The following is an 18,698-nucleotide window of genomic DNA, read 5'->3' on the forward strand; positions in this document are numbered from 1 at the left end:
CTGTTATTTCTGATTTTGAAAAAAATTTAAGTTTTAACCCCTGTACCTAGGGGTTGCAAACAGGCCTAGCCGGCTCGCGTAACCCGCCAAAAAAGGCGGACTGGGCTGGAAAATTGGGACCGCCAAATAGTAAAAGCCTACCTAACCCGTACCGCTTAAACCGCGGGCTTTGGCGGGGCGGGCTTCCCCGCCGGGCTTAGAATTTTTTTAGCAAAGGGTATTTTTACAATTTTTTTTACCAAAACCCAACTTCTCCCAACCCAACTTACAAGAGAATGAAGATGAAAATTGAGTATTTTGGATTATATTTATTTTGTTTTAGAGACAATATTTATTATTATGTTTTGGATTATGTTTATTTTGCTTTGGGAACAATATTTATAATTATGTTTTGGATGAAAACTTGGTTTATAATTATATTTATTATATATTTATAATTACAAAGACTTTAATGTTTGTGAATATAAAAATTATAATTTGTTTATACTTTTAGAAATTATAATAGTTAAAAGTAAAAAATAGGAGAGATTTTTTATGCATTTATATATATTATTTAATAGTTAAAAATAAAAAATAAAAAGAAAAAAGGTTATTTGGCGGGCATAGCTCGCCAGCCCGCCGTTAGGCGGGGCGGGCTAGGATTTTGGGATCGCCTCACTAGGCGGGGCGGGGCGAGCCAGCCCGCCCTTTCTGGCGGGGTGGAGTAAGGCGGGACGGGCTTCCCCGCTTGCCACCCCTACATGTGCCACCTTAGAGGGCTATATTTTATATTAACTTTTTCAACATCAAAAGTTCTGGTAATGATTGTTTAGATGCTAATGAGTTAAAGAATGATTTTTAGTGAATTTTTAAAATCGTTTATTCTTCTATTTTAAATTTATAAGTTTATAAAAATATAGATTTTTTTATTGACACTGATGTTTTAAAGTTAATATAAATAGTAAATGTCAATAATCTGTATCAATACTAAATCGAATTAAGCTAATTCGATTTACTATATATTAAATCGAATCAAATAACTTCGATTTACTAATAACCCTATTAATTTGAATCAAATTGATTCGATTTAGTATCGGAATGTGTAATTTGAATTAAATCAATTCGATTTACATAAATATATGCATTGGAACATCTACGTAATGTTTTTTATTTTGGGATTATTGAGTAATATTGGTGACTCCCTGGTTTATTTAAGTGTTTTACCTAAAAGATGAAATACTTAAAGAAAAAAGAGGAGAAATGCAAAGAAGAAGAAAGAGGAGGAGAAGGACGTGAGATACAAAAAAGAATAACGTAATTCTCACGCTCGTATTATGTAAGTTGATTTTGTTGGGTTAGGGTTAATTTGTATGACTTGTATGCCAAAAAAAATTTATATGTGTAGTAGTAATTTGAATTTTATTTTATCCAATAAAATACATTTACTGAAGTACCAAGATAAACGGAAAAAACTAATAACTAACCTTTTTCCAACCAATATTTTCATTTTAAAAAATTTCCCCCCTCCTTAACTTTATATGTATTTGCTTTTTCACAACTTTATCGACAGAACAAGCTAAGAAAACGTTGGTTTCACCGAACAGGACTTACCAGGGGCCACTGGGCCAGTGATCCACTGTGAGGGGTACGCATGAGCAAGGAGGTTGTCCTTGCAGACCTTGCAAGAAGCCTCCATGGGATTAAAGGGAAAAAGAGTCGCTCCTTTTTAACTGATAATCGATAATAATAATATTAATAAATAAAATTTATTAATAGTAGTTTAATTAATGGTTTGAAAGTAGCTTAGCATATTAATAGTAGTTTGATTTAACGGGCCAACTTTCCTAACTCATCAAGTAAATTGAATTGTGACATGATTAAGTAGTTGATAATAAAATAAGCAGAGCTAATGGAAATTGATGATATGGGTTGCTCAATTCTTGGTCTGCTGCTTTTTTCTGCTGATGCACATAACAGACTAATTTGAGAAAAAGATTTAGAGGATAGAGAGCACAAGGTAGCGTGCGTACACGTGTGGCTTGAATTATGATGATCTAAATATAGAATTAGGAAAGAAAAAAGGAAATAGGAAACGAAGAGAGAATAGAATAGAATTGAATGGGGAAAGGGAAGAAATAGGAGAATTAATGAATTAAATGAATAGGATGATGGTTTGTTGGGGATGGGAGGAATTTCCAGCTAGCTAGCAATAATAGCATTGCCCAACAATAGCCAAATAGCAGCAGAGCCATGAGCCAACAAGGCTTCCATCATGCATCATCCATATGCAATGCCTGCATCCATCCAGACGATCATGGAGACCTATCTCTTTACTTTGCGGTTTAATTATCTTATTCATTAACATTTTTATTTCCTTTTCTAGCCACCTACCTAGTTTCTTCGGTCTCTCTTGGCTGATCGATTTATGAATTCTTTTAATTTCATTTTGATTCTCATCATTTTTGCTCCTATCTTCTCCACCTTAATTAATTAATTATATCCATCCACTCTTTTGATTGATTAATTCACCTTTGGCGCGAAGTGATCGAAGTGGTCATCTGAATCTGAACAAATATATACACAATATACTATTGACCGATCTGTACGTCTGGATCCAAGACCTTGGCAAACATGGCCCGCTCTACCTCGCGGGGTTCCAACTCCTCTCCCAATGGCCTCCTCACAGTTACCATCGCTGGCGGCCGCCATGACCACGTGGACCCCGCTTCGAACAACGAAGAAGAAGAAGACGATGAACTAGTGGATCCCGATGATCCTTTTGACGTTATCCACACCAAGAACGTCCCGCTCCAGACGCTCAAGCGTTGGAGAGTAAGCACCCGCAACATTTTATCCAATTTACTTTTCCAACGATGAAAGGAAGTTTCACTGATCATTTAATTATTTGCAGCAAGCAGCATTGGTTCTGAATGCCTCCAGGCGTTTTAGATATACTTTGGACTTGAAAAAGGAAGAGGAGAAAGAGCAAAAGAAAAGCATGATTAGAGCCCATGCACAAGTCATAAGAGTAAGCTAGCTCATTAAAGTTCCCTCCTGATCAATCAATTAGTTTGGTTTATTTCCCACGCTTCTCTTCTACTAATCAACCACGATTACTTGCTTTATTATATTAGGCAGCTTTGCTTTTCAGATTGGCTGGGGAACGGGAACTAGGTACGTACGTACTTGTCCATTGAATTAAATTTTTCTCTTATTACTATTCCCTCCGTACGTATGCATGCCTAAAATTAAACTTGTATCATACGACATCCAGTGACAAATACAGCAGCGCCATCCCTGGCAGCCCCAACTCCTGATGGTGACTATGCAGTTGGACTCGAACAACTAGTTTCGATGTTTAAGGATCAGAACGTTCTTGCTTTGCAACACTATGGAGGGGCAAGTCTACTTCAATACAACCTTTTGTATGTTGTGCACTACGTTAAATTGATGGCTTGAAGCCTTGTGCTTTATTTGCTAACACACACATATACATACGACATCTTATTCATCAGGTTAGGGGCTTAGCGGATATACTAAAATCAAATCCGGAGAAAGGCATTAGTGGAAGTGATATTGATCTATCAAAAAGGAAAATAGCATTTGGAACTAATACATATCCTCGGAAAAAGGGCAGAAGTTTCTGGGTACTTTCTATTCTTTTTTATACCATCTTTTCTTTTCAGGAAATTAAAGATAAAAATTGCAGTTAACGAAGTAGTTGCTAGTTTAACAGTGGTTGTTTTACAGAGGTTTCTTTGGGAATCTTGGCAAGATCTGACGCTTATAATATTGATTATAGCAGCTGTGGTATCATTGGCACTTGGAATAAAAACAGAGGTGTGTGAATAACACTCTTATTTTCTAATTCTCATCATTCACAACAAACATTTATTCGAGCACTAATGCGCTATACAGCTTGATTATGTGATGAATTAGGTAACATACATGCACATGCGGTTCCATGTATCATCTAACTGAATAAAATACCTCTAGTGCTGTCATGTAATACGCGTTAATTGTAATCACTAAACTAAAATATTCTTGTCCAAATTTTAATTCTCTTTCTTAATTTCACTGAGAAAAGAGGTATTCCCTTTATCCTTTTAGATAAATTTAGATATAAAATTATTTGAATAAAAAAAAATTACTCATTTCGAGGTTCATTTTTTACGTTCCTTAATAGTTAAAAAAGAAAACCGAAAATGACCAAAAGTCCAAAACTAAGATAGGGAGAAGCATCAGCTGATAGACATAGTCATCACCAGTCAACAATGGAGGCAGAGGGCAGTTCCCAAGCCTCTGCGGCGGCATCAGAGTCCCAAGCCACCAGCGAACGCATCAAGCTCAACGTCGGCGGCAAGCTCTTCGAGACAACCCTCTCGACCATCCGGTCCGCCGGTCCAGACTCCCTCCTCTTCGTCCTCTCGAACCGCCCCGCCAACGACCCCAACCCGGTTTTCATAGACCGGGACCCCGAAATCTTCTCCGTCCTCCTCTCCCTCCTGCGCACCAATCAGATCCCCTCCGCCGCCCGCCGCTTCTCCACACAGGAGCTTGCTGACGAGGCCGCCTTTTACGGCATAGACTCCCACTTCCGCTCTGCTGCCGCTCCCCCGCCCTTCTCCGGCATCGATGCTTCCATCGTCAAGTCCATCAGTCCCGCCTCCGAGGGTCTCCCTTCCACCTTTGCCGTCGCCGACAACGGCGCGGTCTGGATCGCCCACGGCGGCCAGATCTCCAGCTATGACTGGAGCCTCGCCCACACCGGCACTCTCCGTACTCACCTCGACGAGATCGACTCCATCTGCCGCGTATGGACGGAGATCGCTGCCGTCGGATCGGAATCCGATGCCGGACTTCATTTCTACGACTTCTCAAGCAGCCGCCACGTTGGATCCGTACACTGGACCGATCCTTCAGATCCTCGCATATTCAAGGCTCGCGTTAACGCCATAACCGCCTCGGAAACCTCCGTGTTCGCCTCGTTCGATTGTCCTCACCGCGAGAACATTGTTCTCGAGATCGACAAAGAGAGGATCCAGATTGTATCGCAGTTAGGGCGCCAATCGGGGAACCAGGCAAAGCACATGGTTCCGTCGAAGTTGACGTTTGTTCCGGCAACCGGAGTTCTCGTCGGAACCGCCATCACGAGCGGCGCGTTCGGCTACTCCGGTTACATACGGATTTGGGACCCCAGGTCCGGAGACGTGGTTTGGGAGACAAACGAGCCTGGTGCGGGTCGGAGTAGCAGGTTCGGAGACTCATTTGCTGACGTGGATGTTGACGCGGAAGGGTTATCGATTTTCAAGCTGTGTTCTAAGTCTGGGGATTTGGGTATGGCTGACATGAGGCGTTTGGGGGATGATCCTTGGGTTTATTTGGAGGAGAAGAACCCTAGCATGGTAAATTATGGTGGTGAAGTGAATAATTTGTTGATGCATTGTTGTTGGGGGCAAGTGTTTGTTGGAAGAGGTGGAAGCTTGGAGGTTTGGTCAAGGGTTCAAGCCCATGGTGGCAGCATCGAAGGTGAGAGCGGGCGTGAAGGGTTTTTTCGGAGGAACTTCGTGGATAAGAGGGGTGATTCAGAGAGAGGGGATATAAAGAAGATTGAAGGTGGTGGGGATAGGTTGTTTGTTAGTAGGGAAGGTGTTGAAGGTATTGAAGTGTGGGAGAGTTCTCATACTTCTGGAGCTGTTCCTGTTTCATGACCCCTCCCCATGGATTAGGGCCTTTCTTTCTCAACATTTTAGTAGGGGTTTTTGTTTTGTAAGATTCATATATTTTTTTCCTTCTGATGATTCAATGAGAAACTGTTTAGTTAGTTATAGCGCTGATATTTTCAGCTGTATACACTTGAATAATTTATAATAAGATGCAATTTTCCTTACAGTGTATGTGTTGGTTGTGATTTTGTTATTACTCATTAGTCATCGTGTTTTGTCAGGTTCTTTGCTAGGGGTTTCCATTTTTTTATGCAAGGTTCTTCTTCTTTCATGAAAACTGTGTTATTAGCCATAGAAAGTAGTTCTTTACTCTAATAGCTTGAACATTTTCATATCAAGAAGTGTCTTGGACTTGGTTGTGAAACTATGATCTTGGTATAGTGCCGTTTGGATATCTTCAATCTGATTTACTAATAGTTGCTAATTATGTGAGTATATTTTAGTGAAAGCTTTGGGATCATTTCAATGTTCATGGTCAATTAAGTACTATACTTTTCTGTGATGGCCTTAGTGAACTTTATCTTTCACTATAGTCCTGTTATGTTTGACACAATGATAGAGAAGCATGATTTGTGTACAATGCACCATTCTTGTTAAGGGATATGTTTAGTACTTAGTAACTATTTTTGTTCTCTTTTTTAATGAATGTTATGATATAAAGCTTTGTTTTTTTCACTGCAACATTTTGCTAACAGCTTTTTTTTTCCGGATAAGTAACACAAGGTAACTAGAATAAGTAACACAAAGTAACTCAGCCTGTCCGAAAGAAGCAGGGGTCAATCCGTCGCAGTTTTTACAATATCAAAACACCAAACATATCAAGAAACCATACATATCAAGCTAAACAGCACATTTTTATAACAGCTTTTATGCCTTTGCCAGTTATTACTGTCTTTGATCACACTATTTATCTGCTTTGTTTGTCGTGTTTCCTGAATGAAAACCTTTGTCATGGAAGACTCAGATCATATAGTTTACTTTTGTTGCAAATTATCCTCTTCATTCATTGCTCTATTGGCGGATTACAGAACACACCAGTTACTTAATTCTAAGGATCTCAACTTCAGGTATGTTTACATTACATGTATAATTATTAATAATCTATCTATATTCGATGACCACAATTTCTTAAACTGTTCAGGTATGGATTTTATTATTTAAAAACGTAGTTACTTGTATTTATGATGATGACTTTGTAAGTATTCCCATTTTATATAGTACTACATCAAATTTGATTATCTTGTTTTAGGATGGGATGGGCATTAGAAGTAGATTTCAGCACTACAATTTCCCTACTACTTACCCATGGTTGATATTTGGTCAATTTAATCTATTGCTTATTTATTTTTACTATCATGAGCCATTGTTTATTGATATTATGAACATTTGAGGACATCACCATCTTGTCGTACTATAATTTTCTATTATATTCATTTTCTGATGTCTGAACTCAAGCTATATGTATGATATAGCATGATTAGGCATTTCAAAATGTAAACAGAAAGCGTCATAAATAATGAGGAATCTGAGGGTTAGAAACTTCACACATTATTAGAGGAAGAGTGGATTGGATGCTGTTAATCATAGGGGAGATGGTGCAATTCAGCCTATTAGGGATACAGAAGGCTTGGTTGAGGAAGATCAAAGAACCAAACTCTTTTAATCATGCTTACAAATTCAGGTACGCTTCTGCATTCAAATATTTCTTTCTTAATGATTTAACATGGATGATCTTGGGTCGAGGAAATTCTGAAAATTTTTAACAAGTGGTATTAGAACCATCTATGATTAAATTATTGAGAAATAATAAAAGATTTATTTTTCTTATTCAGTATTCTTTTTAAAGAGTTTGGCATTCAAAGATTTAATCCTAATCTTATGTATTATTGCTTTCTTATATATATTGGTTATGTTCGCATTTTTATATACATAAGATTAGGATTAAATCTTTGAATGCCAAACTCTTTAAAAAGAATACTGAATAAGAAAAATAAATCTTTTATTATTTCTCAATAATTTAATCATAGATGGTTCTAATACCACTTGTTAAAAATTTTCAGAATTTCCTCAACCCAAGATCATCCATGTTAAATCATTAAGAAAGAAATATTTGAATGCAAAAGCGTGCCTGAATTTGTAAGCATGATTAAAAGAGTTTGGTTCTTTGATCTTCCTCAACCAAGCCTTCTGTATCCCTAATAGGCTGAATTGCACCATCTCCCCTATGATTAACAGCATCCAATCCACTCTTCCTCTAATAATGTGTGAAGTTTCTAACCCTCAGATTCCTCATTATTTATGACGCTTTCTGTTTACATTTTGAAATGCCTAATCATGCTATATCATACATATAGCTTGAGTTCAGACATCAGAAAATGAATATAATAGAAAATTATAGTACGACAAGATGGTGATGTCCTCAAATGTTCATAATATCAATAAACAATGGCTCATGATAGTAAAAATAAATAAGCAATAGATTAAATTGACCAAATATCAACCATGGGTAAGTAGTAGGAAAATTGTAGTGCTGAAATCTACTTCTAATGCCCATCCCATCCTAAAACAAGATAATCAAATTTGATGTAGTACTATATAAAATGGGAATACTTACAAAGTCATCATCATAAATACAAGTAACTACGTTTTTAAATAATAAAATCCATACCTGAACAGTTTAAGAAATGGTGGTCATCGAATATAGATAGATTATTAATAATTATACATGTAATGTAAACATACCTGAAGTTGAGATCCTTAGAATTAAGTAACTGGTGTGTTCTGTAATCCGCCAATAGAGCAATGAATGAAGAGGATAATTTGCAACAAAAGTAAACTATATGATCTGAGTCTTCCATGACAAAGGTTTTCATTCAGGAAACACGACAAACAAAGCAGATAAATAGTGTGATCAAAGACAGTAATAACTGGCAAAGGCATAAAAGCTGTTATAAAAATGTGCTGTTTAGCTTGATATGTATGGTTTCTTGATATGTTTGGTGTTTTGATATTGTAAAAACTGCGACGGATTGACCCCTGCTTCTTTCGGACAGGCTGAGTTACTTTGTGTTACTTATTCTAGTTACCTTGTGTTACTTATCCGGAAAAAAAAAGCTGTTAGCAAAATGTTGCAGTGAAAAAAACAAAGCTTTATATCATAACATTCATTAAAAAAGAGAACAAAAATAGTTACTAAGTACTAAACATATCCCTTAACAAGAATGGTGCATTGTACACAAATCATGCTTCTCTATCATTGTGTCAAACATAACAGGACTATAGTGAAAGATAAAGTTCACTAAGGCCATCACAGAAAAGTATAGTACTTAATTGACCATGAACATTGAAATGATCCCAAAGCTTTCACTAAAATATACTCACATAATTAGCAACTATTAGTAAATCAGATTGAAGATATCCAAACGGCACTATACCAAGATCATAGTTTCACAACCAAGTCCAAGACACTTCTTGATATGAAAATGTTCAAGCTATTAGAGTAAAGAACTACTTTCTATGGCTAATAACACAGTTTTCATGAAAGAAGAAGAACCTTGCATAAAAAAATGGAAACCCCTAGCAAAGAACCTGACAAAACACGATGACTAATGAGTAATAACAAAATCACAACCAACACATACACTGTAAGGAAATTGCATCTTATTATAAATTATTCAAGTGTATACAGCTGAAAATATCAGCGCTATAACTAACTAAACAGTTTCTCATTGAATCATCAGAAGGAAAAAAATATATGAATCTTACAAAACAAGAAACCCCTACCTAAAATGTTGAGAAAGAAAGGCCCCTAATCCATGGGGAGGGGTCATGAAACAGGAACAGCTCCAGAAGTATGAGAACTCTCCCACACTTCAATACCTTCAACACCTTCCCTACTAACAAACAACCTATCCCCACCACCTTCAATCTTCTTTATATCCCCTCTCTCTGAATCACCCCTCTTATCCACGAAGTTCCTCCGAAAAAACCCTTCACGCCCGCTCTCACCTTCGATGCTGCCACCATGGGCTTGAACCCTTGACCAAACCTCCAAGCTTCCACCTCTTCCAACAAACACTTGCCCCCAACAACAATGCATCAACAAATTATTCACTTCACCACCATAATTTACCATGCTAGGGTTCTTCTCCTCCAAATAAACCCAAGGATCATCCCCCAAACGCCTCATGTCAGCCATACCCAAATCCCCAGACTTAGAACACAGCTTGAAAATCGATAACCCTTCCGCGTCAACATCCACGTCAGCAAATGAGTCTCCGAACCTGCTACTCCGACCCGCACCAGGCTCGTTTGTCTCCCAAACCACGTCTCCGGACCTGGGGTCCCAAATCCGTATGTAACCGGAGTAGCCGAACGCGCCGCTCGTGATGGCGGTTCCGACGAGAACTCCGGTTGCCGGAACAAACGTCAACTTCGACGGAACCATGTGCTTTGCCTGGTTCCCCGATTGGCGCCCTAACTGCGATACAATCTGGATCCTCTCTTTGTCGATCTCGAGAACAATGTTCTCGCGGTGAGGACAATCGAACGAGGCGAACACGGAGGTTTCCGAGGCGGTTATGGCGTTAACGCGAGCCTTGAATATGCGAGGATCTGAAGGATCGGTCCAGTGTACGGATCCAACGTGGCGGCTGCTTGAGAAGTCGTAGAAATGAAGTCCGGCATCGGATTCCGATCCGACGGCAGCGATCTCCGTCCATACGCGGCAGATGGAGTCGATCTCGTCGAGGTGAGTACGGAGAGTGCCGGTGTGGGCGAGGCTCCAGTCATAGCTGGAGATCTGGCCGCCGTGGGCGATCCAGACCGCGCCGTTGTCGGCGACGGCAAAGGTGGAAGGGAGACCCTCGGAGGCGGGACTGATGGACTTGACGATGGAAGCATCGATGCCGGAGAAGGGCGGGGGAGCGGCAGCAGAGCGGAAGTGGGAGTCTATGCCGTAAAAGGCGGCCTCGTCAGCAAGCTCCTGTGTGGAGAAGCGGCGGGCGGCGGAGGGGATCTGATTGGTGCGCAGGAGGGAGAGGAGGACGGAGAAGATTTCGGGGTCCCGGTCTATGAAAACCGGGTTGGGGTCGTTGGCGGGGCGGTTCGAGAGGACGAAGAGGAGGGAGTCTGGACCGGCGGACCGGATGGTCGAGAGGGTTGTCTCGAAGAGCTTGCCGCCGACGTTGAGCTTGATGCGTTCGCTGGTGGCTTGGGACTCTGATGCCGCCGCAGAGGCTTGGGAACTGCCCTCTGCCTCCATTGTTGACTGGTGATGACTATGTCTATCAACTGATGCTTCTCCCTATCTTAGTTTTGGACTTTTGGTCATTTTCGGTTTTCTTTTTTAACTATTAAGGAACGTAAAAAATAACCTCAAAATGAGTAATTTTTTTAACTATTAATGGCGCCCAAACATGCACATAGTTTGGCTCCTATTAAGATTTAAGACTAAGGCAAATGTTTAGCATAGTTTAAATCATTTAATATTAGTTTGGTTACTTGTCTCTTGCTTATTCCACCTGAATCCTGCTCTTATAATGTTTGTCTCATGTATCCTTCTTTATTTTAATGCTTTGGTTAAAAATAATAAAGTAATACTTGTGATATAATAACATAAAATTATTTTATTTAATTTATTATTCTTAATTTATATATATAACATTTAATATTATTCAATTATTTTAACAATAATTAAAGAAATAAAATAAGATAAACATCAATTAAGAAATATAATATAAAGTAATTTTAGATTTTTTTTTAAGTTGGTATCTTATTGTTTCTTAAATAATTTTTTTTTAAATTAATGATCATTTAATTAATACTGCATACCAAACGTAATCAATTTATTTATACGAGGAATACTAAGAGATCAGCAAGTTTTATAATTTGTAGTCATTATTAATATTTTTAATGGTGTAAGATCACATCTAATAATGTAGAATTATTTATTTTTCTTTTACTAGTTAAGTGTAGGCTAAATTTTAATAAAATTGTTTATTCCTAGACTTTTCCTTCATTTTTATATTTTTATTCAAATGATCATTCATAAAAGTTTGTTCATTTCATTAATTTGTAATCGTTAGGGTTTGGAACATGGATGGTATGACGGTGGGAGCATTACTTTCGCAGTTTTTCTTGTCATTATAGTTACAGGTATCCGAACAGCTTCTTTCATTTGATAAATAAAAGTAAATTTATCATCATATCATGTCAAATATTATATGAATATTAAAATAAAATTGTTTAAAATAATGTTATTTGATATTAAATAAAATAGTATATATGAATTTAATTTATGTGCACTATATATCATTGTGAAATTCTTTTCCATTGATACCTAGATACAGTAACTTTCTTTCTGAGATAAATGGTGGCAACATACTCGATTTTATTTTAGTTTAAAATAATTTTACATTTATTATAAAAATTTAACTCTTTATATAACATAAACAAAAATAATTAATGTTTATAATCAGTTTAATAATGAATGGATTGATACTTAATTAAATTATTTAATAAATGTGCAGTATATATACCATTGCAATAATTAGTTACTGATGTTATATAAAGTGTTTTTTTTAAGTTAAATATGATTTAGTCGAATATAATTAAAAAATGAAAAATATTAAAAGATCAAAATAGTTAACAAAAAAGTTATTTAATATTAATTAAAAACAAAATAAATATAAAAATATTATTTTAATTCCTAACACTTAATCTAAATTAAAAATATTATTTACCTAATATTTCTAACACATCTGATAGACTGATACCCGCTACCACCATTTTATTTTTGTAAATACTACAAATAAAATTTTATATATAATTATTTGTATATGAAGATGTTTCTTTTTTTTATCATATAAAATTTAATTTTAGTATATTATAAAAATGTTATTTTTATTTAAAATGTAGCTAAATAAATAAGTCATATTTTTAATACAAGTATTTTCATAAAAAAATAAAAAATTTAGCATATTTATTTTAGTGGGTGCCTTTATTTTTTGAATTTTCGTCCAAAGTGTGTTCTATACTACCTACAAAATATACATGTTTTAATTTCATAAAAGAGTGGGTCACATTTTTTAACATTTACATTTAAGTAATTTAGACACAAAATTTGTAGCTCTAGAATTGCCCTCGCTCCTTCGAAAACCGTTAAATTTTTGTATTGTTATTACTTTTGCCTTTTTATATTCCAGCCGTCAGTGATTATCGGCAATCTCTCCAGTTTAAGAACTTGAACGCAGAAAAACAAAATATACAATTGGAGGTGTGTAGTTTATATTACAATGACAGATAACTCACTACGTCGAAACTTAAACTAATCAAATGTACTCGTTATTAACTCGTTGCAGGTCACTAGAGGCGGTAGAACAATAAAATTATCCATATTTGATATTGTTGTTGGTGATGTAGTACCTCTTAAAATAGGTGATCAGGTGATATATATATATTATTATATATTATAATACATATATAAGCTTGTTTACGGAACTGAATATTGCATTATTCTTTCTGACTTTCTATATTATTATAATATATTGTATTAATCGCTTTAATTTGTTTATGGGTGTAATCATCAGGTTCCTGCTGATGGAGTTTTAATCACTGGTCACTCACTTGCCATTGATGAATCGAGTATGACTGGTGAAAGCAAAATTGTATGTTGCTTATTCCTTCAATTGACCTAATTAGTGGTTGTTTATTCTTGTTTTGATTTTTAAGCTAGGAGTGCCCTGCAGGTTCAGAAGGATCACAAGGCACCATTTTTGATGTCCGGTTGCAAAGTAGCAGATGGAGTTGGTACTATGCTGGTACAGTATTATAATAATCCTTTTAATATGCTGCATCTCAGTTAGGGGGTGTGGTGGTATGCTAATATTTTCTTTCTTTTATATATGCCATGATGTGATATTGGCATGGATGTGTAGGTAACAGGTGTTGGCATTAACACTGAATGGGGACTGTTGATGGCAAGTATCTCAGAGGATAATGGGGAAGAGACTCCGTTACAGGTTCTCTTGCGCGCATGCATCCAAATCCAAAACCAAAATTAAACAAAGAAAACGCTGTTATAACTTTACCTAATTATATTTTTTGGGTGACACGTAACGTAATAGGTACGTTTGAATGGAGTAGCAACGTTTGTTGGCATAGTTGGGCTTACTGTCGCCGTTTCTGTTCTTGCAGTCCTCTTGGGAAGGTAAACACACTAAACACTTCTAATTAAGCATCCACGTAGCTAGATAGATCAATTCAATTGTTTTTTGATTGGTTGTTTTTTTAGTACTTACTATATAGTACTACTAACTAGCAGTAACACGTGATGTTAGTAATAACCAGTGTAGTGTACTTAAAACTTATTAATAGTTACTACAAGCTCCGTGCTCTGTGTGTGTGTGTGTGTTGAGAGAGAGTGAGTAATGATTTTGGAATCGTAGATACTTCTCTGGCAATACAAAAGATGTAGACGGACAAGTGCAATTTGTAGCGGGAAAGACTAGTATTAGTGATGCAGTTGACGGGGTCATCAAACTCTTTACCATTGCAGTAAGTTCGAATCCTAATACATGTAACTTTGTTGTTCTTGTTTTATTTCCATTTTATCGTTTTTGTAATTGTTTCTCAACTAAACCTAGAGTGGTGCAGGTTACAATTGTTGTTGTTGCAGTGCCTGAAGGTCTACCTTTGGCAGTTACCTTAACGTTAGTAATGTCGCTATACTTTACTTTTATTTCCCCGTGTACATTGAGTGGACGCTATGGTACCTATGCTATAGTGACTATAATAGTTATGTTATTTTAAAAGATATTATTAAAATTAAAGTAATATTTTTTTATTATTTAATAATACCAATACTTTTATAAAGAATAATAATAATAATATACATAGAATATAGAGAATAAATATATTTGCTAGTAGAATAATATTTTATTTAAATAAAAAGCAGTAAAATTTACGTAATTTGTTATTTATTTTTATCTTTTTCCGTATTTTTTACATTATATGAAAACAAACACCTATTTTAATTTATTTATATAGCTATTATAACCACCATAATCATAGGAATCATAGACTCCAACTATACACAGCTCAAATGTAAAAAACTAAGGGAGCTGAGAGACGTGCATTCCTCTATTAAGGGTAATTTGTATTTTGTTGGTGATATATAGCCTGGCCTTCTCTATGCGGAAAATGATGGCAGACAAAGCATTGGTAACTATCCTTTTATTCTCCAGAACTATTTTGTCATGAGTTAATTAGTTTTAAAACATGCATAGTTGTGCAGGTTCGAAGGCTATCAGCATGTGAAACTATGGGCTCCGCCACAACAATTTGTAGTGATAAGACCGGAACTTTGACCTTGAATCAGGTGGGTTGGTAGTATGTTACATTATATTCATCCCTCAGATGGTTAATTACCAAGCTCATTTGTGCATGAATATGCATGTGAATAGTAACTTGTTTTGCGGAATCCTATATATATATAGATGACTGTAGTTGAGGCATATGCTGGGAGGAAGAAACAAGATCCACCCGATGACTCGTCGAAGTTGCATCCAGAAGTTCTATCCCTCATAAATGAAGGCATTGCACAGAATACTACGGGCAATGTTTTTGTGCCTAAGGTTTGTTGATCTAATCTAGAACTATAGAATATTTTATTCCCATGGTTTTCATTCTGACTGCATTATATATTTCGTTTGGAAGGATGGTGGAGAGGCAGAGATTTCAGGATCTCCAACCGAGAAGGCAATTCTTTCTTGGGCCGTGAAGGTTGGTCCTACTAATTAATTAGCTTGTTGGTTAATATATGTCTGTATATATATGTATGTATTGATGTATTGATTTTGAAGCTGAACTTAATTAATCGAGTCATGGCAGTTGGGGATGAATTTTGATCTTACCAGATCAAATTCGACAGTTCTCCACGTCTTCCCCTTCAATTCTGAGAAAAAGCGAGGTGGTGTTGCTCTAAAGATGGTAATTTTTTTTATCAAATAAATAAATTAGCATTTAAAATGCTGGTTGATTATTAACACCATTCCATTTCTGGTGGCAGGGGGTTTCTGGAGTACATATACATTGGAAAGGAGCTGCAGAAATAGTTCTAGGAGCCTGCACTCAATATCTTGATTCAAATGGTCAGTTGCAATCTATTGAAAAAGACAAGGTTGGTTGGTTGGTTGGCTATTCTTATAACTGGCGGTTAGCTATGTTTGTTTCTTAAAATGATTGGAGCAATTCGGATAAGGAAAAGATTAACATTATGTTTTGCAGGTATTCTTCACGGAGGCCATTGAAGACATGGCTGTCCAGAGCTTGCGCTGTGTGGCCATTGCGTACAGACCATACGAATTGGACAAAGTTCCCTCTAAGCAAGAGGATTTAGACAAGTGGTCCTTGCCAGAACAGGAGCTTATTTTGCTTGCTATTGTTGGGATAAAGGTAAACTACTTACAAGTCGATCCTTTTATTCTGCTTTGACTGAGGTTAGCAACCCTGAATTTTAATCATATTCAGGATCCTTGTCGGCCCGGAGTGAAAGAAGCTGTAAGACTATGCTCTCAAGCAGGTGTTAAGGTACGGATGGTTACGGGGGATAATCTGAATACAGCAAAGGCAATAGCTTTGGAGTGTGGAATACTGAGTTCAAAGGAAGAGGCGGTGGAGCCAAATATAATTGAAGGGAAGACATTCCGTGAACTATCTGAAATAGAAAGGGAACAAGTTGCTAAGAAAATAACGGTGATGGGGAGGTCTTCTCCTAATGACAAGCTTTTGCTCGTGCAAGCGCTGCGTAAATTGGGTGAAGTTGTTGCAGTCACAGGGGATGGCACCAATGATGCTCCTGCACTTCATGAGGTACGTATACCATATTTCTTCCATCTCTGGATCTTTAATTGTATATTTTTTTTCCTTATACTTATAATTCATGACCGTCTTTTGCTATGTTCCTTTTAGGCAGATATTGGTCTTTCTATGGGCATCCAAGGAACTGAAGTTGCAAAAGAAAGCTCCGATATTATAATTCTTGATGATAACTTTGCATCAGTAGTTAAGGTAACCAACCTTCACCATATGCATGATCATCTGTTTATAATTAATTAAACTGTTTTGTGTGTTTGTTCAGGTTGTTCGATGGGGCCGTTCAGTATATGCGAATATTCAAAAATTCATTCAGTTCCAACTCACTGTTAACGTTGCTGCTCTTGTAATAAATGTTGTGGCCGCCGTATCTGCTGGTGAAGTTCCTTTAAATGCAGTACAGGTGCACCACGCTTCCCTCACTCTTTAATTTATTTGCAGATGTATGTTTAGTTTTGGTTTAATTTGTTTACGTGCAGCTTTTGTGGGTCAACCTGATCATGGACACTCTTGGAGCCCTTGCACTAGCTACGGAACCACCAACTGACAGCCTTATGCGCAGATCACCAGTTGGCCGAAGGTTTGTATTGCTTCATTTGGATCTGATTTCTGCCTTTTACCATGTCTCTCGCCTTAATTTCACACCATGTGCTCTTCCTCGATTTTTCAGGGAATCTCTTATAACTAATGTCATGTGGAGGAACTTGGTCATACAGGTAGCTAGAGTACATCATTCTTAATACTGTGCGGAGAAATTAAACTTGCACATTGTCCTGTTGTGAGATCATCATTTAGTTGTGTGTAGCCTGAAAACATATTACATATACCTCTTTGGATCCTATCACTTTATGATTTTTTATACATTTGATTTTCCAGGCTGTCTATCAAGTGACCATTCTTCTCATTCTTAATTTCGGTTGGCAAAGTATTAATTTAGGTGATGATCAAGATTCTAAATCTCACTCCTTACAAGTGAAGAATACTTTAATATTCAACACATTCGTTCTATGCCAAGTAAGTAGTGAAAACCTATTTAATTAATGGTTTAATTTGGAGATAAATCTGCGATTTCCTTATACAATGTGTCTCTGTCCCATCCCCATCCCTTGCAACAAAATAATTTTATAGTGTAATACAGTATATAGGATTCTTATTGGGACGGTTGTTGTAATGTTTTGACTCAGATATTTAACGAGTTCAATGCTAGAAAAATAGATCAAATGAATGTTTTCAAAGGAGTGACTAAGAATCGTCTCTTCATGGGAATTGTTGGAATGACATTTGTGCTTCAGGTGAACAGGCATCCAATTGTTATTCTAAATTAATCATTTAGCATTTGCATGCAAGTATTTCTGAATCTAATTAAGTCAAATTAAACTGTTCAGATACTAATCATCGAGTTTCTCGGAAAATTCACCTCAACAGTGCGCCTTGACTGGAAACTTTGGTTATTTTCTCTTGGTATTGGGATAATCAGGTTAGTTGACTCAAGTGCCTGCTCATGTCAGCTAGACTACTTCTTGTGGTCAATTGAATTGAATTTGTTGATTGATTGATATATTGCATTAATAGTAAGACTGATTGCTTTAATGTAACACAGCTGGCCTCTTGCTGTAGTTGGAAAACTAATTCCAGTTCCGAAAACACCATGGTCACGGACCTTAAAGAAGCATATCAGACGACTCAAGAAGTCTCGTACTACTGCTGCTGCGCAACCACAATAGATACGAGAGAGAACTGGCTAGTCATAGTTAGCATCCACCAACCACTCTCCTTCAATTCATAGCTAGTAAGCTTACTAGCTAGCCTGACATATGTGACATATCCCTCACTAATTTGTCCCCCTCCCTATATATTACAGATATCAGCAGTTTCATTTAATTTCCTCCTAGAATTTATTCGTAGTTAATTATATTGACAATATAGCAGCAATCTTATATTTTCATCACATGCATGCCCCAACGTAGACGCAAACCATATACTCTCTACTACTTGTAAACATGGTAAAAAAATATTTATATATTATAGAAGCACAGGTAATTGGAGGAGGAAAAAAAAAATCTAAAATTTATATTTAGACATAACCTTTTTTAAAAAGATGATGTTGTACTATTAAAG

The 18,698-nt window shown here is 36.7% G+C and overlaps 3 protein-coding genes across 4 annotated transcripts; 2 read left to right on the plus strand and 1 right to left on the minus strand.

Annotated features, from left to right (window-relative positions):
- Window positions 1–1,863: 1,863 nt before the first annotated feature.
- On the plus strand, window positions 1,864–18,528 carry LOC112770776 (calcium-transporting ATPase 9, plasma membrane-type-like). 2 transcript variants are annotated; one of them, XM_025815179.3, is made up of 31 exons: window positions 1,864–2,811; window positions 2,891–3,007; window positions 3,114–3,153; window positions 3,254–3,378; window positions 3,495–3,626; window positions 3,730–3,819; window positions 11,792–11,861; window positions 12,911–12,981; window positions 13,067–13,150; window positions 13,295–13,372; window positions 13,454–13,525; window positions 13,643–13,726; window positions 13,832–13,914; window positions 14,153–14,261; window positions 14,361–14,416; window positions 14,885–14,927; window positions 15,001–15,084; window positions 15,203–15,340; window positions 15,423–15,488; window positions 15,597–15,695; window positions 15,775–15,885; window positions 15,993–16,160; window positions 16,236–16,577; window positions 16,677–16,775; window positions 16,846–16,983; window positions 17,060–17,160; window positions 17,251–17,296; window positions 17,457–17,594; window positions 17,765–17,872; window positions 17,966–18,057; window positions 18,198–18,528. In XM_025815179.3, exons 1-31 carry the CDS (start codon window positions 2,611–2,613, stop codon window positions 18,364–18,366), a joined length of 3,354 nt encoding a protein of 1,117 aa, XP_025670964.1. In that variant the 5' UTR covers window positions 1,864–2,610; the 3' UTR covers window positions 18,367–18,528. The 2 variants fall into 2 exon arrangements, with proteins under 2 accessions (XP_025670964.1, XP_025670966.1); XM_025815181.3 differs by having other exon boundaries at window positions 1,866–2,811; window positions 18,181–18,528.
- LOC112770779 (protein ENDOPLASMIC RETICULUM-ARRESTED PEN3-like) lies at window positions 3,819–5,869 on the plus strand. The gene has a single exon (XM_025815183.3). It carries the CDS (start codon window positions 4,254–4,256, stop codon window positions 5,688–5,690), a length of 1,437 nt encoding a protein of 478 aa, XP_025670968.1. The 5' UTR covers window positions 3,819–4,253; the 3' UTR covers window positions 5,691–5,869.
- On the minus strand, window positions 9,349–11,227 carry LOC112770778 (protein ENDOPLASMIC RETICULUM-ARRESTED PEN3). The gene has a single exon (XM_025815182.3). It carries the CDS (start codon window positions 10,966–10,968, stop codon window positions 9,532–9,534), a length of 1,437 nt encoding a protein of 478 aa, XP_025670967.1. The 5' UTR covers window positions 10,969–11,227; the 3' UTR covers window positions 9,349–9,531.
- Window positions 18,529–18,698: the final 170 nt, after the last annotated feature.

The sequence above is a fragment of the Arachis hypogaea genome, chromosome 18, assembly GCF_003086295.3.
Source record: "Arachis hypogaea cultivar Tifrunner chromosome 18, arahy.Tifrunner.gnm2.J5K5, whole genome shotgun sequence".
Taxonomy (NCBI): Eukaryota; Viridiplantae; Streptophyta; class Magnoliopsida; order Fabales; family Fabaceae; genus Arachis; species Arachis hypogaea.

Excerpts from the sequence above, each read along its gene's own strand:
- LOC112770779 (XM_025815183.3), top strand. The coding sequence starts at position 4,254 with ATGGAGGCAGAGGGCAGTTCCCAAGCCTCTGCGGCGGCATCAGAGTCC.
- LOC112770778 (XM_025815182.3), bottom strand. The coding sequence starts at position 10,968 with ATGGAGGCAGAGGGCAGTTCCCAAGCCTCTGCGGCGGCATCAGAGTCC.
- LOC112770776 (XM_025815179.3), top strand. The coding sequence starts at position 2,611 with ATGGCCCGCTCTACCTCGCGGGGTTCCAACTCCTCTCCCAATGGCCTC. Across the intron at positions 15,489-15,596 it reads TTCTTTCTTGGGCCGTGAAG|TTGGGGATGAATTTTGATCT; the intron begins GTTGGTCCTACT and ends GAGTCATGGCAG. Across the intron at positions 16,984-17,059 it reads TTCCTTTAAATGCAGTACAG|CTTTTGTGGGTCAACCTGAT; the intron begins GTGCACCACGCT and ends GTTTACGTGCAG.